The 18,589-nt window shown below is 37.4% G+C and overlaps 3 protein-coding genes across 4 annotated transcripts; 2 read left to right on the plus strand and 1 right to left on the minus strand.

The window, feature by feature from the left end:
- Window positions 1-507: 507 nt before the first annotated feature.
- Window positions 508-10,264, minus strand: MOS14 (ARM repeat superfamily protein). The gene is given in 28 exon segments (XM_089041492.1): window positions 508-867; window positions 870-1,017; window positions 1,124-1,301; window positions 1,778-1,923; window positions 2,001-2,093; window positions 2,200-2,319; window positions 2,687-2,741; window positions 2,858-2,932; window positions 3,018-3,106; window positions 3,188-3,269; window positions 3,366-3,489; window positions 3,600-3,755; window positions 3,930-3,981; window positions 4,143-4,259; window positions 4,661-4,743; window positions 5,092-5,173; window positions 5,613-5,712; window positions 5,788-5,908; window positions 5,990-6,065; window positions 6,763-6,890; window positions 7,028-7,119; window positions 7,254-7,294; window positions 7,412-7,543; window positions 8,153-8,299; window positions 8,384-8,431; window positions 8,606-8,668; window positions 8,833-8,910; window positions 9,919-10,264. Coding segments are annotated over 28 exon segments (2,877 nt in total). The 5' UTR covers window positions 10,042-10,264; the 3' UTR covers window positions 508-739.
- Window positions 10,265-11,149: 885 nt separating this feature from the next.
- On the plus strand, window positions 11,150-15,010 carry LOC103338271 (Pre-mRNA cleavage complex II protein family). The gene is made up of 9 exons (XM_008241462.2): window positions 11,150-11,463; window positions 11,765-11,862; window positions 11,998-12,031; window positions 12,346-12,515; window positions 12,779-12,962; window positions 13,349-13,529; window positions 13,746-13,845; window positions 14,173-14,300; window positions 14,672-15,010. Exons 1-9 carry the CDS (start codon window positions 11,276-11,278, stop codon window positions 14,723-14,725), a joined length of 1,137 nt encoding a protein of 378 aa, XP_008239684.2. The 5' UTR covers window positions 11,150-11,275; the 3' UTR covers window positions 14,726-15,010.
- A 770-nt stretch (window positions 15,011-15,780) lies between these two features.
- LOC103338270 (putative myosin-binding protein 5) lies at window positions 15,781-18,586 on the plus strand. Of its 2 annotated transcripts, none has more exons than XM_008241461.3 (4): window positions 15,781-16,790; window positions 16,950-17,777; window positions 17,947-18,203; window positions 18,320-18,586. In XM_008241461.3, exons 1-3 carry the CDS (start codon window positions 16,025-16,027, stop codon window positions 18,168-18,170), a joined length of 1,818 nt encoding a protein of 605 aa, XP_008239683.2. In that variant the 5' UTR covers window positions 15,781-16,024; the 3' UTR covers window positions 18,171-18,203; window positions 18,320-18,586. The 2 variants fall into 2 exon arrangements, with proteins under 2 accessions (XP_008239683.2, XP_008239682.2); XM_008241460.3 differs by having other exon boundaries at window positions 15,794-16,790; window positions 16,947-17,777; window positions 18,320-18,459.
- The last annotated feature ends 3 nt before the right edge of the window (window positions 18,587-18,589 follow it).

Here is an 18,589-nt window from a genome sequence, read left to right on the forward strand (position 1 = left end):
TTATAGCTTTGAACTTTGATCATGAGTTGCAGCATGCGTGGGCTTTGCATTCTTCTTGGAAAAAAAAAAGAAAGGGAATGGCATTTTTGGTGTTGTGTGTGTGTGTGTGTAAGAGCTTGAATCCTTTACAACACCTCATGCCATCGCCGACAAGGGTCCCGGCTAGGCCGCGGCTGCTTATCGGATTCAAAATATATAATCATGTGCTTATACACCCTCTTCATCTTTTCTTAGAATCGCAAACCAATTGACAAATGATGCATGACTTGAACAATGCATCTGTCTGGATCACAATATATGAATCAAATTAAGAAAGCTTTCAATTCAATATAGTTTGTACAGCAGCCACTATGCCCACCACTACCCACAGCTTCCTGTCCAATATATCCGACAACAAGAAAGGATGAATTTGGAAAACTACGACTAAAGAATAATAATAATGCCTACAACTTTTCTTTCCCTTCATTAATCTACAACTCTATACCATGTCATCCTACCCCCAAAAAATGACAATGCCAAGGAAACCACTCAAATACAGAAAACGACATCTCTGGGATATCCTCTCCCACCCATGTGGAGAAGAAGGGCATTGAATCTCCTTAAAAATTGGAGAATCAAAGTCAAATACTGACAAAAAATATGAGATAAATTACACGCGTAAACAACTCATTTTACCGACAGGCAAGGCGAGGCCCCCTAAGCAAAATGGCCACTCTATGACAGATTCATCTCTTTTCCTTTATGATACAGGTGCTATGTTCAACTCAAGTGGCCTCAAAGATCCTTGAACAATCTCCATAACTGTTCGGTTACGCCGGCAAACTTCTGATAACTCCTCAACTAGAGCAGAGACGGCATTAACATTAACCCCGACGCAGCATCTGACAATGCCTTTAAGAATCTTGAGCGCTCAAACTCTGTCACAGCTGTCAAAGGAATTAATGAAACACTCTCCTTGGCCCACTCCACTGACGGTGGCCCATAAGCTCGACATAGTGAAAGTAGTGTGTAGCGTACCTGTGCAATGGGAGCTAAGTGAAATTCCAGACACATACCATCATCGCTCATTAGGTTAACAGTGAGAGTGTTAGTGTGCAGGTTGAGAATACAAGTAAAATTATACCAATTCTAGTCGAGAGCTTGGAAGTGCTCCTGTTAATGAAGCAATCAAAATTCTTGTAATGCAGGGTCCTCGGGGAATAATTACAGCATTCCTGATGGGTAAGTATTGTTCTACCTCAGTAGAGTTTGCAAGATCAAAGATATCAGATAAGAAGGTCAATATTGAATTTGATGCCTCTCTGCAAAGAAGAGAAATACAAAGTTAAATAGCCATTGCTCATAAAAGGCCTCAACCAAGATATTTGACATCAAACACAGAAAGAAGCGCCTATGATTTTAAAGACACAATAGCACCATACATAAAACCCTAGTTGATTTGATACATGCATCTTTTTCCATGTCCATGCAGGGTTGACATTTCTGTAAAATTATGGACCCACTTGTAAAACATCTCTCACAAATAATGGAAAAATCTTTGAATTTCCAAACTTATATTTATTCAATGTTATGTAAATGAATCCGTGCTTCTTTATTTGCTAGGTAACCTTTAGATGTTAACTGGAAAGCATGGAAGGTTGTGAAATAAGAGGCCATGCTACCATGTAAATGAGGCTATCATCTATCGCTGACATTCTGTTACGGACAAAGATAATAAAACATTCAACCTTGACCCCAGAGAGAGAGAGAGAGAGAGAGAGAGAGAGAGTTACAATACCTGTGCTGCACTGTAATTCCAATCATTGAGCAATCCACTAATGATGGAAATACCGCAGATGGAATAAACAACTGAGGACAATACCGAATGCATCTTGATGCCAACAAAAAACAATCATCTGCTATATCAGGTCTGGCAGTAAATTCCTGAAATAATTGATAAGTTAACTACAAAAACAGTAACATTTGAAACAAATTTCAATTACAGCTAAATGAAACCTTACCTGAATGCTCGTGAGAAGATGTGTTGTGTGCATAAAGAGTGCTTCAATCAGACTTTTCAAATAATTTGCACAAGATGGATCAGAACCAAATATCTGCAGCATAAGAAGCAACAAATGCACCAATTTAAGTTTTTAGCAAACAATAAAACAAAAAATAACTAAAAGAACATTGAATTTGTTTTCTACCAGGATAGCTTACTTTTATAACTTCACTAGAGAGATAGAGGAAGCATGGTTGGTGATGCTGTTGATATAAACCTTGAATCTCTTCTAGCATAGCTCCAATTGTAAATCCCATGCACCTTCCAGAAGTCCTCACCTAAGGAAAATTAAAGTCCTCATTACCGCCTAGTGACAGATTCTTTTAACTTCATCATTTCCAGACGGGGCAATGATAAGATCAGAAAGTTTTGAATAAAACAGCATTGCCAGAGCAAAACATTCATATGGCTCACACCGAATCACCAATGACAGGAAAACACAACACTATTGATACAAATTCTTCCTCTTATCATATAAGGCAATAGGAAAAGTTTTGAAGACCAAACAAGATGCCGTGGGAAAAAAGACAGGTCTCACAGTTGAATCACATAACTAAACACACTGGATTCAATGTATAAATTTAGCAAAAAACCTCTATAACAAATTCAGATTAAACATTTTAGAAGGGGGATCAGTGAACTCACAGCGTATTTGCATGCTCGGCACAGAGACTCCATTGTCCGCACGTCCCAAGCACGACTTCGCCAGAAACATTCAAAAAATGGATTAGAATAAGGAAAGGAGATTAAGATTTATGAGTATGGAAATCTGTTACACCGCAAGTAATGTTCAGCAAGTAACGTAGGAACACTTACAGATCAAATATGGCTTTAAATATTGGCCAAAGTCTTTGGATTGCATCTGCCACAGCTTCTGCATGATTTACATATCTGGAATTGATATTTACTAGCATGTTAGCACATCTAAACAAAATAAAAAGAAATAAGGGGCATAACAACAAGATGTTGATCATACCTAAAGATATACCCAAATCGATCAATGTGAACTGTTAAATCACGAGCAGGCTTGCTATTTAATGTGTCTGGGCCTTGACTGACAACTTCCTGGTTGTTGACAGCATTAATTCAGTATCATCACCCACAGAAGAATTTATATGTACACTTTCTTCTGGAAATGAAACACACCTGTAAAGGAGTAACGACGGGCAAGCACAAGGCCTCCAAAGCCCTCTTAGCATGGTCAGGTGGAAGTTCAGTAATGACCTTGCTGCAGAAGAGAGTTCAGTAGATGTTCAGATCATCAACAGCATGGTGCAAAACTAGATTGATCAGACAACGTCAGAACATGCAGAAGATAGTTTACCTTAAGGCTTCAACTAGATGCAACGAGTCCTCAGCAGAGACCTTAAAACTACCTTCACCATTCACTGCCCTATGGTATATATGGAAGAGTCCATCCAAACATCCACAGAGCTTTAACCGGCAATCTGCATTCAAATATGAGGCATTCACAGAGCTTATTAACCGAGGCCGACCAGGTTAGAAAGACAAACTACCATGATTTTTTTTTTCTTCTTAAACTAATGAGATTTTGTACCGTCACAAATCTGCCTAAATGCTACAGCTGCAGCTGCTGCAGAATCTTCTGAAACACCCATGCCACTCATGAGGACATCTAGAACTGAAGGCAGTATGGACGGTCCGCCAGGTGCAGCATCAAGCCATTTTGAATAAGCTCCAATTGTCAAGCACACTGAACACTCTCCATATGCAGGTAACATGCATTAGTATATTAGACATAAGAGTGGTGAAATAATATAGAAAAAGTATAACTTCTATTTGATGCTGCCCTCTTACAACACAGGGGGAGAGGGTCATAACTGAACCATCCATGACAGATGAACTATAACTATTAAAAATACATTACCTGTCTGAAGTAGTTGAGGATGTTGAGGTAGTTTTAGAAGCCTATCCATAACCTGTTCATATAAAAAAATATATAAATAAAATAATAATAATAAACCACAAAAAAGAGTGAGTATTATGAGATCATACCTTGTGAATTACTTCATTCTCAACTACTATAAAGGACAATAGTAAAATTCAAATTGATGTAGAAAATTTTTGGACAACATCATACCTTGGGCATTACTTCAGCTTCAACCGCTGAAACATAACTTGATATAGCTCGGATGCCGAATAAAGCAGCTTCAGCTGGGCGCCATTCACTTTTTTCATTTTGACAGCAAGCTGCAGCCTTAATAATATTAAAATATCATGTTCAAACTGTAGTAGAAAGATGACAAAAGAAATCTTACAGAACAAAAACTGAAAAGTATTATAGAAGAACCATCCTCAAAATCACATAATATATCTTCTTTGAAACTGCTAAAGCAGTAAAGGATCACTCCTTCAAAGAGAAGAATAATCAATCCTTGAATATTTCCATTTTTCCCCAAACATCAATTCTTTACAGGTTAATAAGATCTCGACAGACCCATATATTTATTAGAGATATCAAAAGAATATTTAATGAACTTCACAATATATATATATATATATATATATACTCAAAATTTCATGGTATGCATCAATTTTCAGAGTGTCTGACCAAAATGTCATCGACTTAGGGTTACAGTCAGAAAAATTAATACACACCTCATCAAGCTTCATATAAAGAATTCTCAGGGTTGCATCGCCCCCTAAAACTGATGCTGCGTCAATTAAGACATCGGCAACAGCTGGAAACAAAACAGATTCAGTTAGAAATGAAGACATGCTACATTCCAGGTCTCATAAAAAGGACCATAAAGAAGAGGCAAATACACTGACCTTCACATAACAAAGTTAGAATAAAAACAAAAAGCAACTAACTTTCTAATGGCACTGTGACCTCAAACACCAGTGGTTTGGAAAAGGTCTAATATGAACATATCTTTAGGGTACAAGAAATTCGCACATGGATCCAAACTGAACTGATGAGATGCAAATTAATTTCCAAGTGCAAGTTTCTAAGGAAAACTTGCACAATTTCTGAGGAAACTATAAGACAATAACGACATACACCAAACAAAACAAATAAGAATTACCATATCTAGTCTGCTTGAACTCCTTAAGGTCCTCATATGAAAGGTCTTGATAATCTTGAGGATATTGAATTCGAAAGCTAACCTGTCAAAATTTCAGTCTCTGAAAGTTTAGTGTAATAGAAGAATGTCCAAATGGAATGTAATGTGGTATTTCATTGCTTCTTCCATTAAGTAGAAGTTCAGTTGTAGGACAATTAACCATTTTCCCATAAACAAATCTACTTTTTATGATAAATGAGGAAATTAGTTCTCAACTCTTTTCATAGCCATTTAATTTATGTGACAAAAGGTATCATGGTAGATCCATGTATGAAAGAATCATTTCTTGGGAAAACCACTAAATAGAAGATTGATACAAACTGCAACAAAAAGGAAAACATATGTGGTTCTCTTTACATGACCAGGTTAACAAGCTAAACTATTAGTTTGGTAAAATCACTTCATTAATTATCATAAGAACAATAATGGTAACAAGTCGTGGTATATTACATTCAGAATACAACATAAGCAAAAACACTTACTAGGGAAACAAGTGACTCATATGCTGGACGAAAAACTTGTAGCCTTCTATTTCTCTCAGCTTCAATGGAAGATTCATTAACAAATGAAATATGCAAATCCCTGGAAGAGTAGAGTTACTATAGTCAATATTTGTTTACGCATGATCAAGTAGTATGTAGTTCTAGAATGACTGACCTTTTGGTTAAGTTCACCTGAAGACTGTGCCAAAAATTGAATGTCATGGAGGCGATATAGTACTCTGGGTGTGAAGCAACTTCCAATAATGCCTGTACAATCAACATTGATTCATCTGAACCTGAATACCAACCAAAAACAAATAGATCAGAAACAGTTCAAGAGATAAGTTCAAAATATTGTAGCTGTTAAATGCTTATACCAGTTGCTATAAGTTCAACGTATGAATCACCCATGTCAGAAAATAAGCGGGCAATGGCCTTCACATCTTCCTCATCCTGAAAATAAGAATACATATTGGTAGTTTGTTTGCTTTTCTTGTAGGTAAAAATCACTTTTTAACCGAAATTTGTAGTGTGCTTGGCAATTGATGATTTTTTTTAATTAAAAAAAAAAACTCTATGAAAAGCTCACCTTCCATCTCTACTATGATAAACAAAAAGGGTGTTCTATGTGATATGGTCCTATCACATCAATGAATAAATAAATTCTTGAAAATACAAGTGACTAATGTTTAAAGTAGCTCAGGAAAATAACTCTTATAATCTCCGCTGCTCGTATACAACACATGTCAACCCATATCCGACATGAAAAAAAAAGTTTTAGTGCCTGGATTAAGAATGTTGTTGTCCATCCTTAGAAATATGAATGAGCTCATGATAATTATGACTCCTTTTAAAAAAAGATAAAATTGGATGCCAGATTGGAAAAACCTAATGCCCTTGGCATTAACAAAATCAATTGAAAATTTTGCATCACCCAGACTTCATATGAGGACCTTGTGAAAGAACATCCACAACTAGACAATCATCAACATGATCAAGGAACCCACATATATGATCAGTGCCAAACTTGCAATCAAAGGAATATTCCCAATAGATATGCAAAATGGACCAAACCACCTCTTAAACAAGAGATTACGTAAACAATCAAATATTAAAAAAGGAAACTTGTACAACTCTACACATGCAATACCTTCGAAGAATCTCTAAGCTGCGCCTTAAGATTCATTACTTTAGGGACAAGCACTTGAATTAAGGGCATCTGCACAGTGACACCACCAGAGCTTCCAGCGGCTGTGTAGTGTATCAATTCAGATATAACTGCAATACAAAGGAAAAAGAAAGGGGGGGAAAATAAGAAAATCAGCCCAAAGGCAACACAGAAATTGATGAAGTAAATGCATATAATTTACAATACAGTTCCCTGAGGAACATCAACTTATCCAATTTGTTTTTACCGTTTACCGATGCCTCTGAAAGTAGCTCAGAATTCAAGCTTGAGAGGGCTGTGAGCACCAATGGGTGGGATGCAAGCACAGAACCAGGGATCCTGAAACCCACATAAGTTCAGTTAAGTACCACGAATCTTTGTTTCCTCTCAAAAAGCCCTAATTAAGTTTGCACAAAACACCAATTAATTGCAAGCACAGAACCAGGGATCATCAAACCAACAAAAGTTCATACCCATGCTTCAGTCGAAGCCAAGAAGCAAACGCCTCAAGAACCTGAAAAACCAACCAGCTAAAAATGATTAAAAAAAAGCACTATAACATCCAAGAGCAAAACTTGGTAAATCCCAAACATCAGCATAAATTAATCTATACAGTTATGAGAATAATCACCTGCTCCTTAAGCTCGTTAATATTCAAACAGGCTGTCAAGATGTTAAGAGCAACCTCCATTTGTGAAGTAAGCTCTTTATCAAATTGGCGACGTCTTTCCGGGCGAGCTGCTATTTTGTAGTTGAATACTTCCTGATTTTAAATCCAAGAAGTAAAAAACTTACGAACACGGTGAAAAATTAGGCATGCGTCAACAATGATGCAACTAAAGTTGAAAGAAAAATACATTATTTGGGCCATATATAAGACCGCTAATAAAATAACTCCAGTGCTTCACTACATGAATAACCCTCAGTTAAAATAAAAGTAAGAAAAGACCAAAGAGCATGATACTGAATAACTTTGAAAGGATTAGGAAAGAAACAGTATGCTTTAGAAAGGACATGCATTATTTATATGTCAGATTTGTGAACTTCACCTCATGCTTCCTTTGTGTGTGTGTGGGTGGAAGGAATCCAGAAACAATGAAAAAAAAAGTCAAAATCACTATGAAAACCTTTAGAGTCTGCAATCTAAGCAAGTAGCACTACTTAACTTTATAAAGCACTTTCATCATTTTCCTAGAAATCTTTATGAAAACCTTTTAAAACTGCAATCTAACCAAGTAGCACTATGAAGAATGACTTAACTTTTTACAAAGCACTTTCATCATTTCACATGGACGAGATTTAATCATCCTTGTCAAACACAGATGCCAACTGCAGTGTGCAAATATAAATTTAGCAAGCATCATTTATATACCTCAGGCAAAACTGTTAGTAACTCCAAAAACCCTGGTATGTATTCCGGATGCAAATTCATCTCATCCTGAAGCCACTTCACAATACCACCACCCCCCCAATCTTCAGCAGGAACATGTACAGCCAAAGCAGCTACAGCAATGCTAATCTACAAAGCCAGATACTTGAGCATATATCCTCTTGGGATCATAAAATGTGATGAAAGAGTGTCAAAGAAACTTCTAGATAATACCTGAGTTCTGACTTTTGGGGGGCCTTTGTGGAATTTTCTCAACAAGTTCTGTGCCCAAAATATGCATGAACAAAAAACTTTCAAAATTTGTAACAAAACAATCAACCATTCTTCATATAAAGAAAAAGGTCCATTACACTCTAAGAAGATACTAAGGTGAAAACTGAGGATGGATACTCAATTCTCACTCAAATTGACAACGGATAGTGGATACTCACTCACATTTAAAGAATCACGTAATGGACGAAAAGCTTCAGAAGGTAGTTCTTCAAAATCTCGTTGTACCTAGACGAGATGCAAAATGAACTAAGAATCTAACACAAGAAACCACCACAACCTAACCAAGGCTTACATAGTTTGGACATTAGATCTTAAGCAACTATGGGAATATAACACAATAAAGTAAGTGCATGAACATTGATAACTAACAATAAGGAGAAGAGAATTACCTTGCTTCTAAGGGTCTGAGAACAAAAGATTAAAGTTTCTAGATTGCTAGTTGCATCATGAAGCAAGTTATCAGCAACCTAATAGAAAATAAGCACATTAATGTTCTGAAAACCCAAAAAGGTATAACAACAGATTTTACTAAATAGGGAAAAACTCAGAACACCCATAAAAACGAAAAACTTGAAAAAGAATCACATGCACATACAGACACATGCATACAATCGAATCATTCATACCTTGTATGCATGTGTCTGTATGTTTTACTTATGTGACTACTAAGTACAGGCATAGTTTATGAGTGGGATGTCTTAATTAACTGTTTTACATGTCTTGGGACACTTGCAACACATTCTGGAGATGGATAAATCTTGTTGTATTTAATTTTATCTTAAAATCATGATCTTTTATAAATTTTTACAAAATAAGTTTAGATTTAATCTGTAGTTTATATATATATATATATATATATATATATATACATAGAGATAGAGATAGAGAGATAGGAGACAATAATGGGGAACCGATCAACCTTGACTTCATACCTCTGTTTTATTGAACATATTAGGAGTTGCATGACAAATTAGTTCAAGTATAACATAATAGAATATGTATATGCATGCACAGTACAAATATAGTCTATCCTATTCTAGATAAAGAAGACATGACAACCAGAAATCTATCAATTCCTCAAGGTAAAACTTCTAATTTTCAAAATTTTCTGAGAAATGTATCAAAGCAACAAATGGCTCCCCTTTCGCACATTAGAAATGAAATACATAAGAAAGTAAGTAATACTATCCTGACCTTAGCATACCGCTCAAATCAGATTATTGAAAATAAACCCTAAAATTGAATTCATCTCATTCAAATAAAATGAACTAGGGATTCCAAACTACTCACGAATCCAATTGCATCACGATGGTCAAACATACCAAAGTAATCACTGAAATCACAACGTAAACTAAACAAAAACCCAAACCCAAATCGAGAACCAAACCTCCAAAGCTTCAGCAATCGATCAAAAACTCAGGAAAAGAGAAAAGCACATTCAAATCTACCAAAACACAGAGTGAAGCGCACAGTACCTGCCAGGCGTCGAGCGTCCGCTGGAAGTCTTGAAGCCAGCGATCGGCCTGCAAACGAACGCCGTCGTCGGGGTGATGGTAGAGTGCGTTGAGGGCTTCCTTCACTGTGTTCTGGAGCTCCATGGTTTTGCAGTGGCTCGAAGCTCTCTCGCACTTGTTCGATTTGTTTCTTTCTTTATCTGTTTTTTTTTTTGGTCTCAAGTGATTTTTTTTTTTTTGGTTGATAAAACGGGCTTTTGGCGCCCCAATGAGAAATAAGGGTTGGGGTTGAATTTGATCAGCGATGAGGATTTCGCTGGCCGTCCGATCTGGGAGTGTGGTTGACTCTTGGTCAATCCGAGTAATCGGGGGAGGGTTTCGCTGTGGAGTGAAAGAGGCTGTTTAAATTGAAAGAGATGTCTGGTCGATGGGACACGTGGCGCTTGATTTAGATGTGGCTGGGCGATCTGATTGGGGCCCACTGGACAGATTGTCCATGTGAAAATTCCCCTCATGGATTTGAACACTTTAACCGCACCAGTAAAGTAATTTTGTGGGAGCCTCAAAGCGAAAATATAAATATTTTATATTTATATATATATACTTTTTTTTTTCTTTCCAATTTTGATAGGGAAATATTAGGTAATAAGCAAAACTAGAATATTCAAGGGCCTGTTTGATAACTATTTCAATTTTAGTTTTAAATTTTTAGTTTTTATTTTTTATTTTTTATTTTTTATTTTTTTTGTGTTAAAATATAGAGGAAAAAATGAAGAATTAAAGTGAGAACGAGAGGAAAGATGAGAAGTGAGAGGAGTAACAAAAGTTAAAACAAAAACTAAAAACTGAAATCTATTTAAAATTATTTTCACTTTTATTACTCATCTCTTCCATCATTTCCTCTAATCCTCTCTCTCAATCTCATCCTCACCCCTAAAATTTTCAAAATAAAATGACGGGAATCAGAGTGGTAAATAAGTCAAAAAGAACTAAAAATGTAATTTGGGCAAAAAAGAAAAGAAATTATATATTGAATTTTTTTAAGCAGAAATTGTAAGGTGTTGGCTTAGGAGGCCCAAGGTGTAGCTCAGGCCTGGGTTGTTTTGCTGTAATTTTTCCATTTCTGTTTGGGCTTCGTCCCGCCCAGTCAACCAACCCGAATCCGAATATTAACCCGAACCGTCTCCTTTCCCGGTGGGTCAAGCAGTCAAACCAAGTGATGCTTTTTTTGTTGGCAAATTCATGAAATCAACATGTGCCATTGCAATTTTGCCTCCAAGCGCATATAAAGTTTCAGTCGACAAGCCGCTCTTCCTCTGCTACAGAGCAAAACACAGTAGAGAGAGAAAGAAGCTAGAAGAGAGGGAGAGAGAGAGGCATGGCTTCACGTTCAGAACCCGAAAACCCGTCGCCGAACATTTACATACCGCCAGAGTGGTCCGAGGCCGCAGACTGTATAGCATACGACTCAGTCACTTCGCCGCCTCCCATTGCCATAGTATGTGGCGCCAAAAACTGCGGAAAATCCACCTTTTCCCGCTACCTCCTGAACATTCTGCTCCAGAGGTCAGCTGCTCAGTTCCCTTTCCCACTTTGCAACCGTTTATTAAGTTCACGTATCTGATTAGTTTTTGAAGTAACCGTTGATTTCTTTGTGTTTATTTTTATGTTAGCTGAACTGGGTCACCTTATTTTATGAATTTTCTCTACTTTGGAAGTGGAATTTGGAAAAAGTTTTCATTTTTTTTATGGGTTTGTTTTGAATTTGAAGTTTTGTTACGTTTTGGCTCTGTGAGTTCTATAATTGCATTGTATTTTTTTACAGTGATGTTCTATTAATTTTTTGTGGTTCTATTTCTATTTTCAGGTATAAAAAAGTTGGTTACTTGGATACAGATGTTGGTCAACCTGAGTTTAGTCCTCCTGGTTTTCTATCTCTCACTGTAGTAGATGAAGTGACTCCAGGCAATTGTTTATTTTTTGCACTTCTTGTGAATAATTTGTTTCACACTGTAAACTGTTAAACATGTTAGAGGAGGTGTTCTTTTTTGCTTCTGTTGCTAATTGAGTTTTTCTTTTTCCTTTTTTGGTTAAAAATAGATTTGACAATCCCACATCTGAAGACACCGGAGAGGTATGAACTTTTATCTGCCTAGTTTAGGTTTTTAACTTGTTAGAGGAAGTGGTAATATTGCTATTATGTATTGCAGAATACTTGTTATTTGAGACTGCATGGATATGAATACTAATGGGCTAAATATGACTGTCTTTAGGAGCAAGGCTTAGACTAATAAACAATGAAAAATAAGGGTGTCCCATAAAGATTTCAATTTAGCTCACGAATGGTGTAGTTGATGGTTCAAGCCTTATAGGATTCAGAATAGTAGTGTAGAAGCTTGAGAATAATTGAGGAGTAGTGTAAATTTATAATTTGTCTCTTTTTCACAGATGTCTTTTCTTCGGTGATGTTTCTTCAAAGAGGAATCCTACAACATACTTGAATTATATATTTGCTTTATATGATTACTATCAGAAGGAATACTGCTTGTTTGACAAGAGTGCTAGCCCTGCTAAAGTTGGATTGCCTCTTGTTGTGAATACTCCAGGCTGGGTGAAAGGTATGCTCTTTTACTTGGTCAACTGGTTCTCTCTTTTAATTGCAATCAAACAATTTCTCCAATCATATATTTTGTTTTTTGTTACTTTTTTCCTTCCTATTTGGCCTTCTCCTGTAGAAACGAACTAGACTTACCCAAGTTCCACCCTAGCCATGTACTGTTTGAGGCAAGGCCCTAGGGGCTATCTTATGAATCTTCTTTTAATGAGTATTGTTGTCTGGTTATGAATATCATATGATTTCGTCATTGCTCTTGTGTGCTAGGTGTTGGTTATGATATATTGGTGGATATGTTGAAGTATATGGTCCCTACCCACGTTGTTAAAATAAACATATCTGCTGAGAGTAAGAATCTACCATGTGGGGCATTCTGGTTAGATGAGGATCATGATGGGATGCTAAATCTAATAGAGATCAATTCAGCTCGTCAGGACTCTTTCAATAGATCGTAAGTTCTTGATGTCCTCAGCATTACCTGGAAACTTTAATTTGGTGCAGTTTATCTGTACATTTTTTATAATTGGTTTCCCCCTGTTGAGAATCATCGGTGCATTGTTGCATTCTTTTCTTGCTTGATCAAATACTGCAATATTCATATTAGTTTTAGACCAAATGCCAAATTTCTTTTCTGTGTTTCATAAAGAATTTGTAGGAGGTGATTGCTTTTAGTTAAACCTGGGAAAGTTCTTCTTTCGAACAAAATCATTGATTGATTCAAGTTATCCAGTGTCAGTCATTTGCATAATTTTTTTCTTTCAGTAAGTAGCATATGCTTGCTAGAAGAGATGGATGTACTGGCTTTCTCTGTAACATATAATCTTCATTGTGTTGCAGGGTTCTAGTACAAAAGGATGCACGCCTGTTGCGTGATGTACGAATAATTGCTTATTTCAGACAGTGCTTTTCAAGTAACTTGAACATTACTACTATTAAAGAACTGGCTCATGCTTTGGCCTCTCACCCTCCTTATGAAGTTCCAATATCTGGCATTAAGATTAGACATCTGCATTGCCAGGTCAGTTCCCTGCAGGTTCTGGAAATTTTAAAATCTTGGTGTCTTACATGTGTGATTGAATTTTAAATTCTATTTCTGTTTTCTGTATGGTTCTTTTGAACATTTTGAGGAAGTGCTTAGTGGTGATTACTTTTCTACCTCATTGCTTTTGATTTATTGTTAATTGTCATTATCTTTCCAATTAAGGTTTGTAATAGTTTAGCTCTTTTATGTTAGGTCCCAGGTTCTGAGATCTTCTATAGTTTGAACGCAACCATTGTTGGCTTGGCAGTTAGCTCTGAAGGATCAGAAGATTTACCTTGGTGTGTTGGTCTTGGTAGGTTACTCTGCTTTTCCACATCTTTTTTGGGTTATATTTCATCTTTTCTGTATGGCTCTGCTCATAATTTTATATTTTCTGACTCCAATATGTGGGGGAACTAGTGTTCTTCTACTTGTGATTTTTCAGGAAAATTAAGAATATTTTTTTCTAGAATTTGGTTTAGTGGTGACAGTAAAGTACATTCTTTAGTTTTTTGTGTTTATGTTATCAGAGAAATCCAGATTTTTATTGTTGGTGCAATGTGGAAACATATAGATAGGTAGAACCAATCAGTTTGAACTAAGGTTCTTATGCATTTTGGTTGATGCCTTTTTTATCTAGGAATTGTGAGAGGCATTGACACATTCAAAGGCTTGGTATATGTGATAACACCTGTTCCAAGAGGCACTCTGGAAAAGGTCAATCTTCTTCTGCAAGGTTTTATCCAAATTCCTACTGGTTTGTTGCAGGTAACTGAACCCCTCCTATGTAATAGATGTTTCGGAACAATTCTCTGCCTTTTCATAGTCTCTCACATGCATTTGTGTGGAAGACAATTTTGGATTTCTTGCCCTTTTTCCCAATACAATCTGATCTTATAGGAACAACGTGATGAAATGTTCTTGTTTCATGGATAGTCAATCAATCAGTTTCTCACTGTTATATGGGATGCGTATAAGCTACAGTAAATGAAACAGAATAACTGGCATGTTGCTCGCCTAACATATATATTTCTATCTCATCCAATACTATTGAGTGTTCTTTCTGTTAAATAAATCTCTGTAAAGCAAGATTCATTAATATTGATCTGTTCTTCTTATTGAATGGACCCAATTTTCAGGTCCAGGGGTGCATATCACCTTATATGTCTGCGAATGTTTTGTCTGCAAGCTAAGCTCATCCATAGTTGCTTGGGTTTCAAATGACCTCATTTGCAGTCATTAAGCTAAGTAGTTTCCTGCTGTTCAAGAGATGGGCAAGCAATGTGGCAGCTCCCTGTTTTATGTAGTTCCAATAGATTATATCTTTATTACACTTGGATTTGATCGTAAAGAAAATATCAAGGGTTTATGTTTATACTATTGGGCAGTGGTGATTGCACAATTAAGCCAATTGTTGTAACAAAATTATTTTTTTGTTGAAGCTCTTACACATATCTAAAAGAACACATATTACTTGACCTGCCTTAGTCAATAACTTGGTGAAACTCTTTCTCGTTTTTGTGGTGAAGCAATTTTTGTTGCTTGGAGTCGCAGAACTGCATTTTCAGTTTTTATTGTTCATGGAATGGTTTGCATTGCATTGTTGAATCATGGACTTACTCTGAAATTGGCAGATGCTCCGGTGGTCGGACTTTTCTGTACCACTTGGTTAGCAAATTATTGGGTGATACAGATTGGCGGTGTAAATGCTGAGTGGGTCAGTTAAAGTGTCATCATCTAACTCTTTACATGTTCAAGCTTTCCCGGCAGAGATCAAATAACTCATTGGGATGGTTGAGTTGTCCAGAAGCTAAGTTTCCTAGATGACACTTATAAACAAACGACCTTCAGAATGTTTTGTTTGTCCAATGTCTTGGAGCTACGTATGGTAAAAGGAGCAGTGCTTTAGAGCACCAAATATAACCCTTCATAATCTTCATTAAGCATAGTTAAGACCCTGAACATTTTGAAATTCGAAATATGGCCCAAGGCTTGGGATAGACAAAAATTCTTCTGGAACACAAAGGCAAAGCCGGACAAATCAGTGGCTTAACTCTATTGTCATGAAAATGCTGGCGTTTATACTAATCCAGTTGGTTGGAAAGTGCATGATAGACCGTTATTTAAGGTACAGGCTCAGCCTCAGAACCGCCATTTTTGTCCAAAGCCCTTTTTCTATGTATAGGCAATCAAATTCCACCACCCAAAATTTAAAATCTTGATTTGGAAAAGTTTGCCCCTCTCCTTGTTTAGGCATTTACACAGACACACACAGACACAGAGAGAAAGGTCATGATCTAGGAACGGTCTGCTCCACCAAGGTCATGATCTTCCATCTCATCAGCCTTTGAGCACTTTGACTCCATTTTCATAGCATCTCTCATTTCCACAATCTAGACCTAACAAAGCTGCAGCAACCCAGATAAGGATAAATAAAGGCCAAATATTTCTTGGTTTTATGGTTGTTTCTGTGTTCAATCAACACAACTAAAATGGCCAAGCGATCCTTTACTCGTTATGTTGAACAAGAGCTGGGAAAGTTGCCGCATTTCGTGATCTATGCTTTGCTCGAATGGACATTAATCATTCTGCTTTTCATTGATGGGTTCCTTGCCTTCGCTGCCAATGAATTTGCCAAGTTCTTCGAGCTGAGAATCCCATGTTGGCTCTGCACCAGAATCGATCACATCCTCGTTCATAGGGACCAAGATTTTTATTACAATGATTCCATTTGTGAAGCTCACAGGAAAGATGTTTCATATCTTGCTTATTGCCACAACCACAAGAAGCTGTCTGATATAAGAAAGATGTGTGAGGCATGCCTGCTTTCATTTGCTACTGAGAAAGAATCTGATTGCGATACATACAAGTCCTTGGTTGGTATTTTGCATAAGGATCTTGAGTGCTTTGTTGAGGATGATTACCACCAAATTCAGCTGAGTGTGCCTGCAGCAAGGACATGGGAGGAGGCAGCAGGGCAGGTTGAGAATAGTGGCAGCATTGTTCAGGTTTCGTGTTCGTGTTGTGGCGTGCCATTGAAGATGAGCTCTACTTCCTCCGCCTATCCTAAGGGCAAAAATGGCAGCGCATTAGCACATGCTCCGGCTCCTTCTCCACGAGCACCGTTGAGAAACGATGAGAATCGTGGTTTGGAGTTGCCCCACATTCGATACACAGAACTCAAACTTATGTCTGATCACGAGTCCGAGCTTCCAGAGGACGAGTATGGATCACACCCACCAAATCGTGACTCTCAATGTGAGTTAAGCGCAAAACCTTGTTCTAGCTTCCTTTTGGTTAAGTTCTTTACATGTATCTTTAAGCTGGTAGCTTTCCGCTTTATCTGTCCAAATCCAATATGAATTTTTCTTTTTTGGAAACCATTAACTGATTTGGAGGATGGAATTTGTGTAGCAGTCAAGGAAGATCCCAAAGCTTCTGCAGTGCCATCATTGACAGAAGGTGATGATTTAACTGATGATGCAAACAGAACACCTGTCTTTGGCAAAGGAAACAGGTTTTTTGGGATCCCACTTACAGATTCAGCTACAAATAGTCCAAGGGTGGCTATGAGGATTTCAAGGAAATCACCACTGGAAAAAGGTAGCGACTTTGTGTTAGAATCTGCCGATGGGAGCACTCCAAATGATGCCGATTGTGATTCCATTTTGCACCGGTTGAAGAGACAGGTCCGGTTGGATAGGAAGTCGCTGATGGCTTTGTACATGGAGCTGGATGAAGAAAGAAGTGCTTCAGCTGTTGCAGCAAACAATGCAATGGCCATGATCACCCGGCTACAAGCAGAGAAGGCTGCTGTTCAGATGGAGGCCTTACAATATCAGAGAATGATGGAGGAACAGGCAGAGTATGACCAGGAAGCCCTGGAAGCAACATATGATCTGCTTGCAAAGAGAGAGGAAGAGCTCAGGATTATAGAAACTGAAGTAGAGGCTTATAGAGAAAAATATGGATTGCTCAAGGAATTTGGCTATGAGGCTGGTGAAGAGGTCAAAGGCTTGAACAATGGTGAGCATAATGGGGAGAGCACACCCAATGATCAAGTCATGTCATCAAAGGAGGAGAACGTAGAGGGAGCGCTTGCTGAATCTTTGAAACCTTTGAAAGAGGAGAAAACCTACCTCCTGGGTCGGATGAAGAAACTCGATAAGAGAAGTAACTTATCAGCTAACGGTTTCCATTCCTTGCAGGGCTCTGATGGTCTGAATCATCCTGATGATGAGATAGGTAAACATATGCAGACACACACACACACACATACATACAAGCACATACATTTATACACACGCACATGAGCGTATGCATGTACACGCACACACGCACACGCACTGAAGTAGAATTTGAGCATTCTATTGCATTTCTAACAAAAGACCAATTTCTGTTTCCAATATGGCAGGAAATGGAAACAAAGCTGCTCTAACAAGGCAATTGTCATTATTGTCTCATCTTAGTGAAAGGGTGAAGGCCCTTGAAACAGACACTGGATTCTTAGAATATGCTGCTAAGACGCTTGAGAAACATAGCGAAGGAACACAACTTTTGACAGAGATAACTCAAAACTTGCAGAAGCTTCGGCACCTTGTCATGATGCCCCCGGAGAAAAACAGCGGATTACCTTAAAATTAATAAAAAATTATCCTGATAGTTCTCATGGTAATTGCTTATAATCCTCTTCCCAATTTTACATGATATCTTCTCTTTGATTAGATAGATAGCTTGCAGTTGAAGCTTCAATTAATTTATAATTTTATGAACATTTACTTTACAAGGATGCTAGGATATTGTTGGCAATGCCAGAGAAGGTAGAAAAGGTGAGGCAAAAATGTTCATAGCTGGCGAGCAAACCCCGCCTGGGAGGACCAGAACGGCCTTGCGAACCTCCACAGATGAATTGCTTCGAGTATACATGTTTCTTGTCCACTAGAGTTTTTCTCTTTTCACTAGAGTTGTTGCTTCATGCATGGATCCAAAACAAAAAGCATATGCTTTTTCTGTACTTATATTGTCTTTTTAAAAAGAATTTTTCTTTCCCAAAACTT

The sequence above is a fragment of the Prunus mume genome, linkage group LG7, assembly GCF_029339155.1.
Source record: "Prunus mume cultivar Tortuosa linkage group LG7, ASM2933915v1, whole genome shotgun sequence".
Classification (NCBI taxonomy): domain Eukaryota; kingdom Viridiplantae; phylum Streptophyta; class Magnoliopsida; order Rosales; family Rosaceae; genus Prunus; species Prunus mume.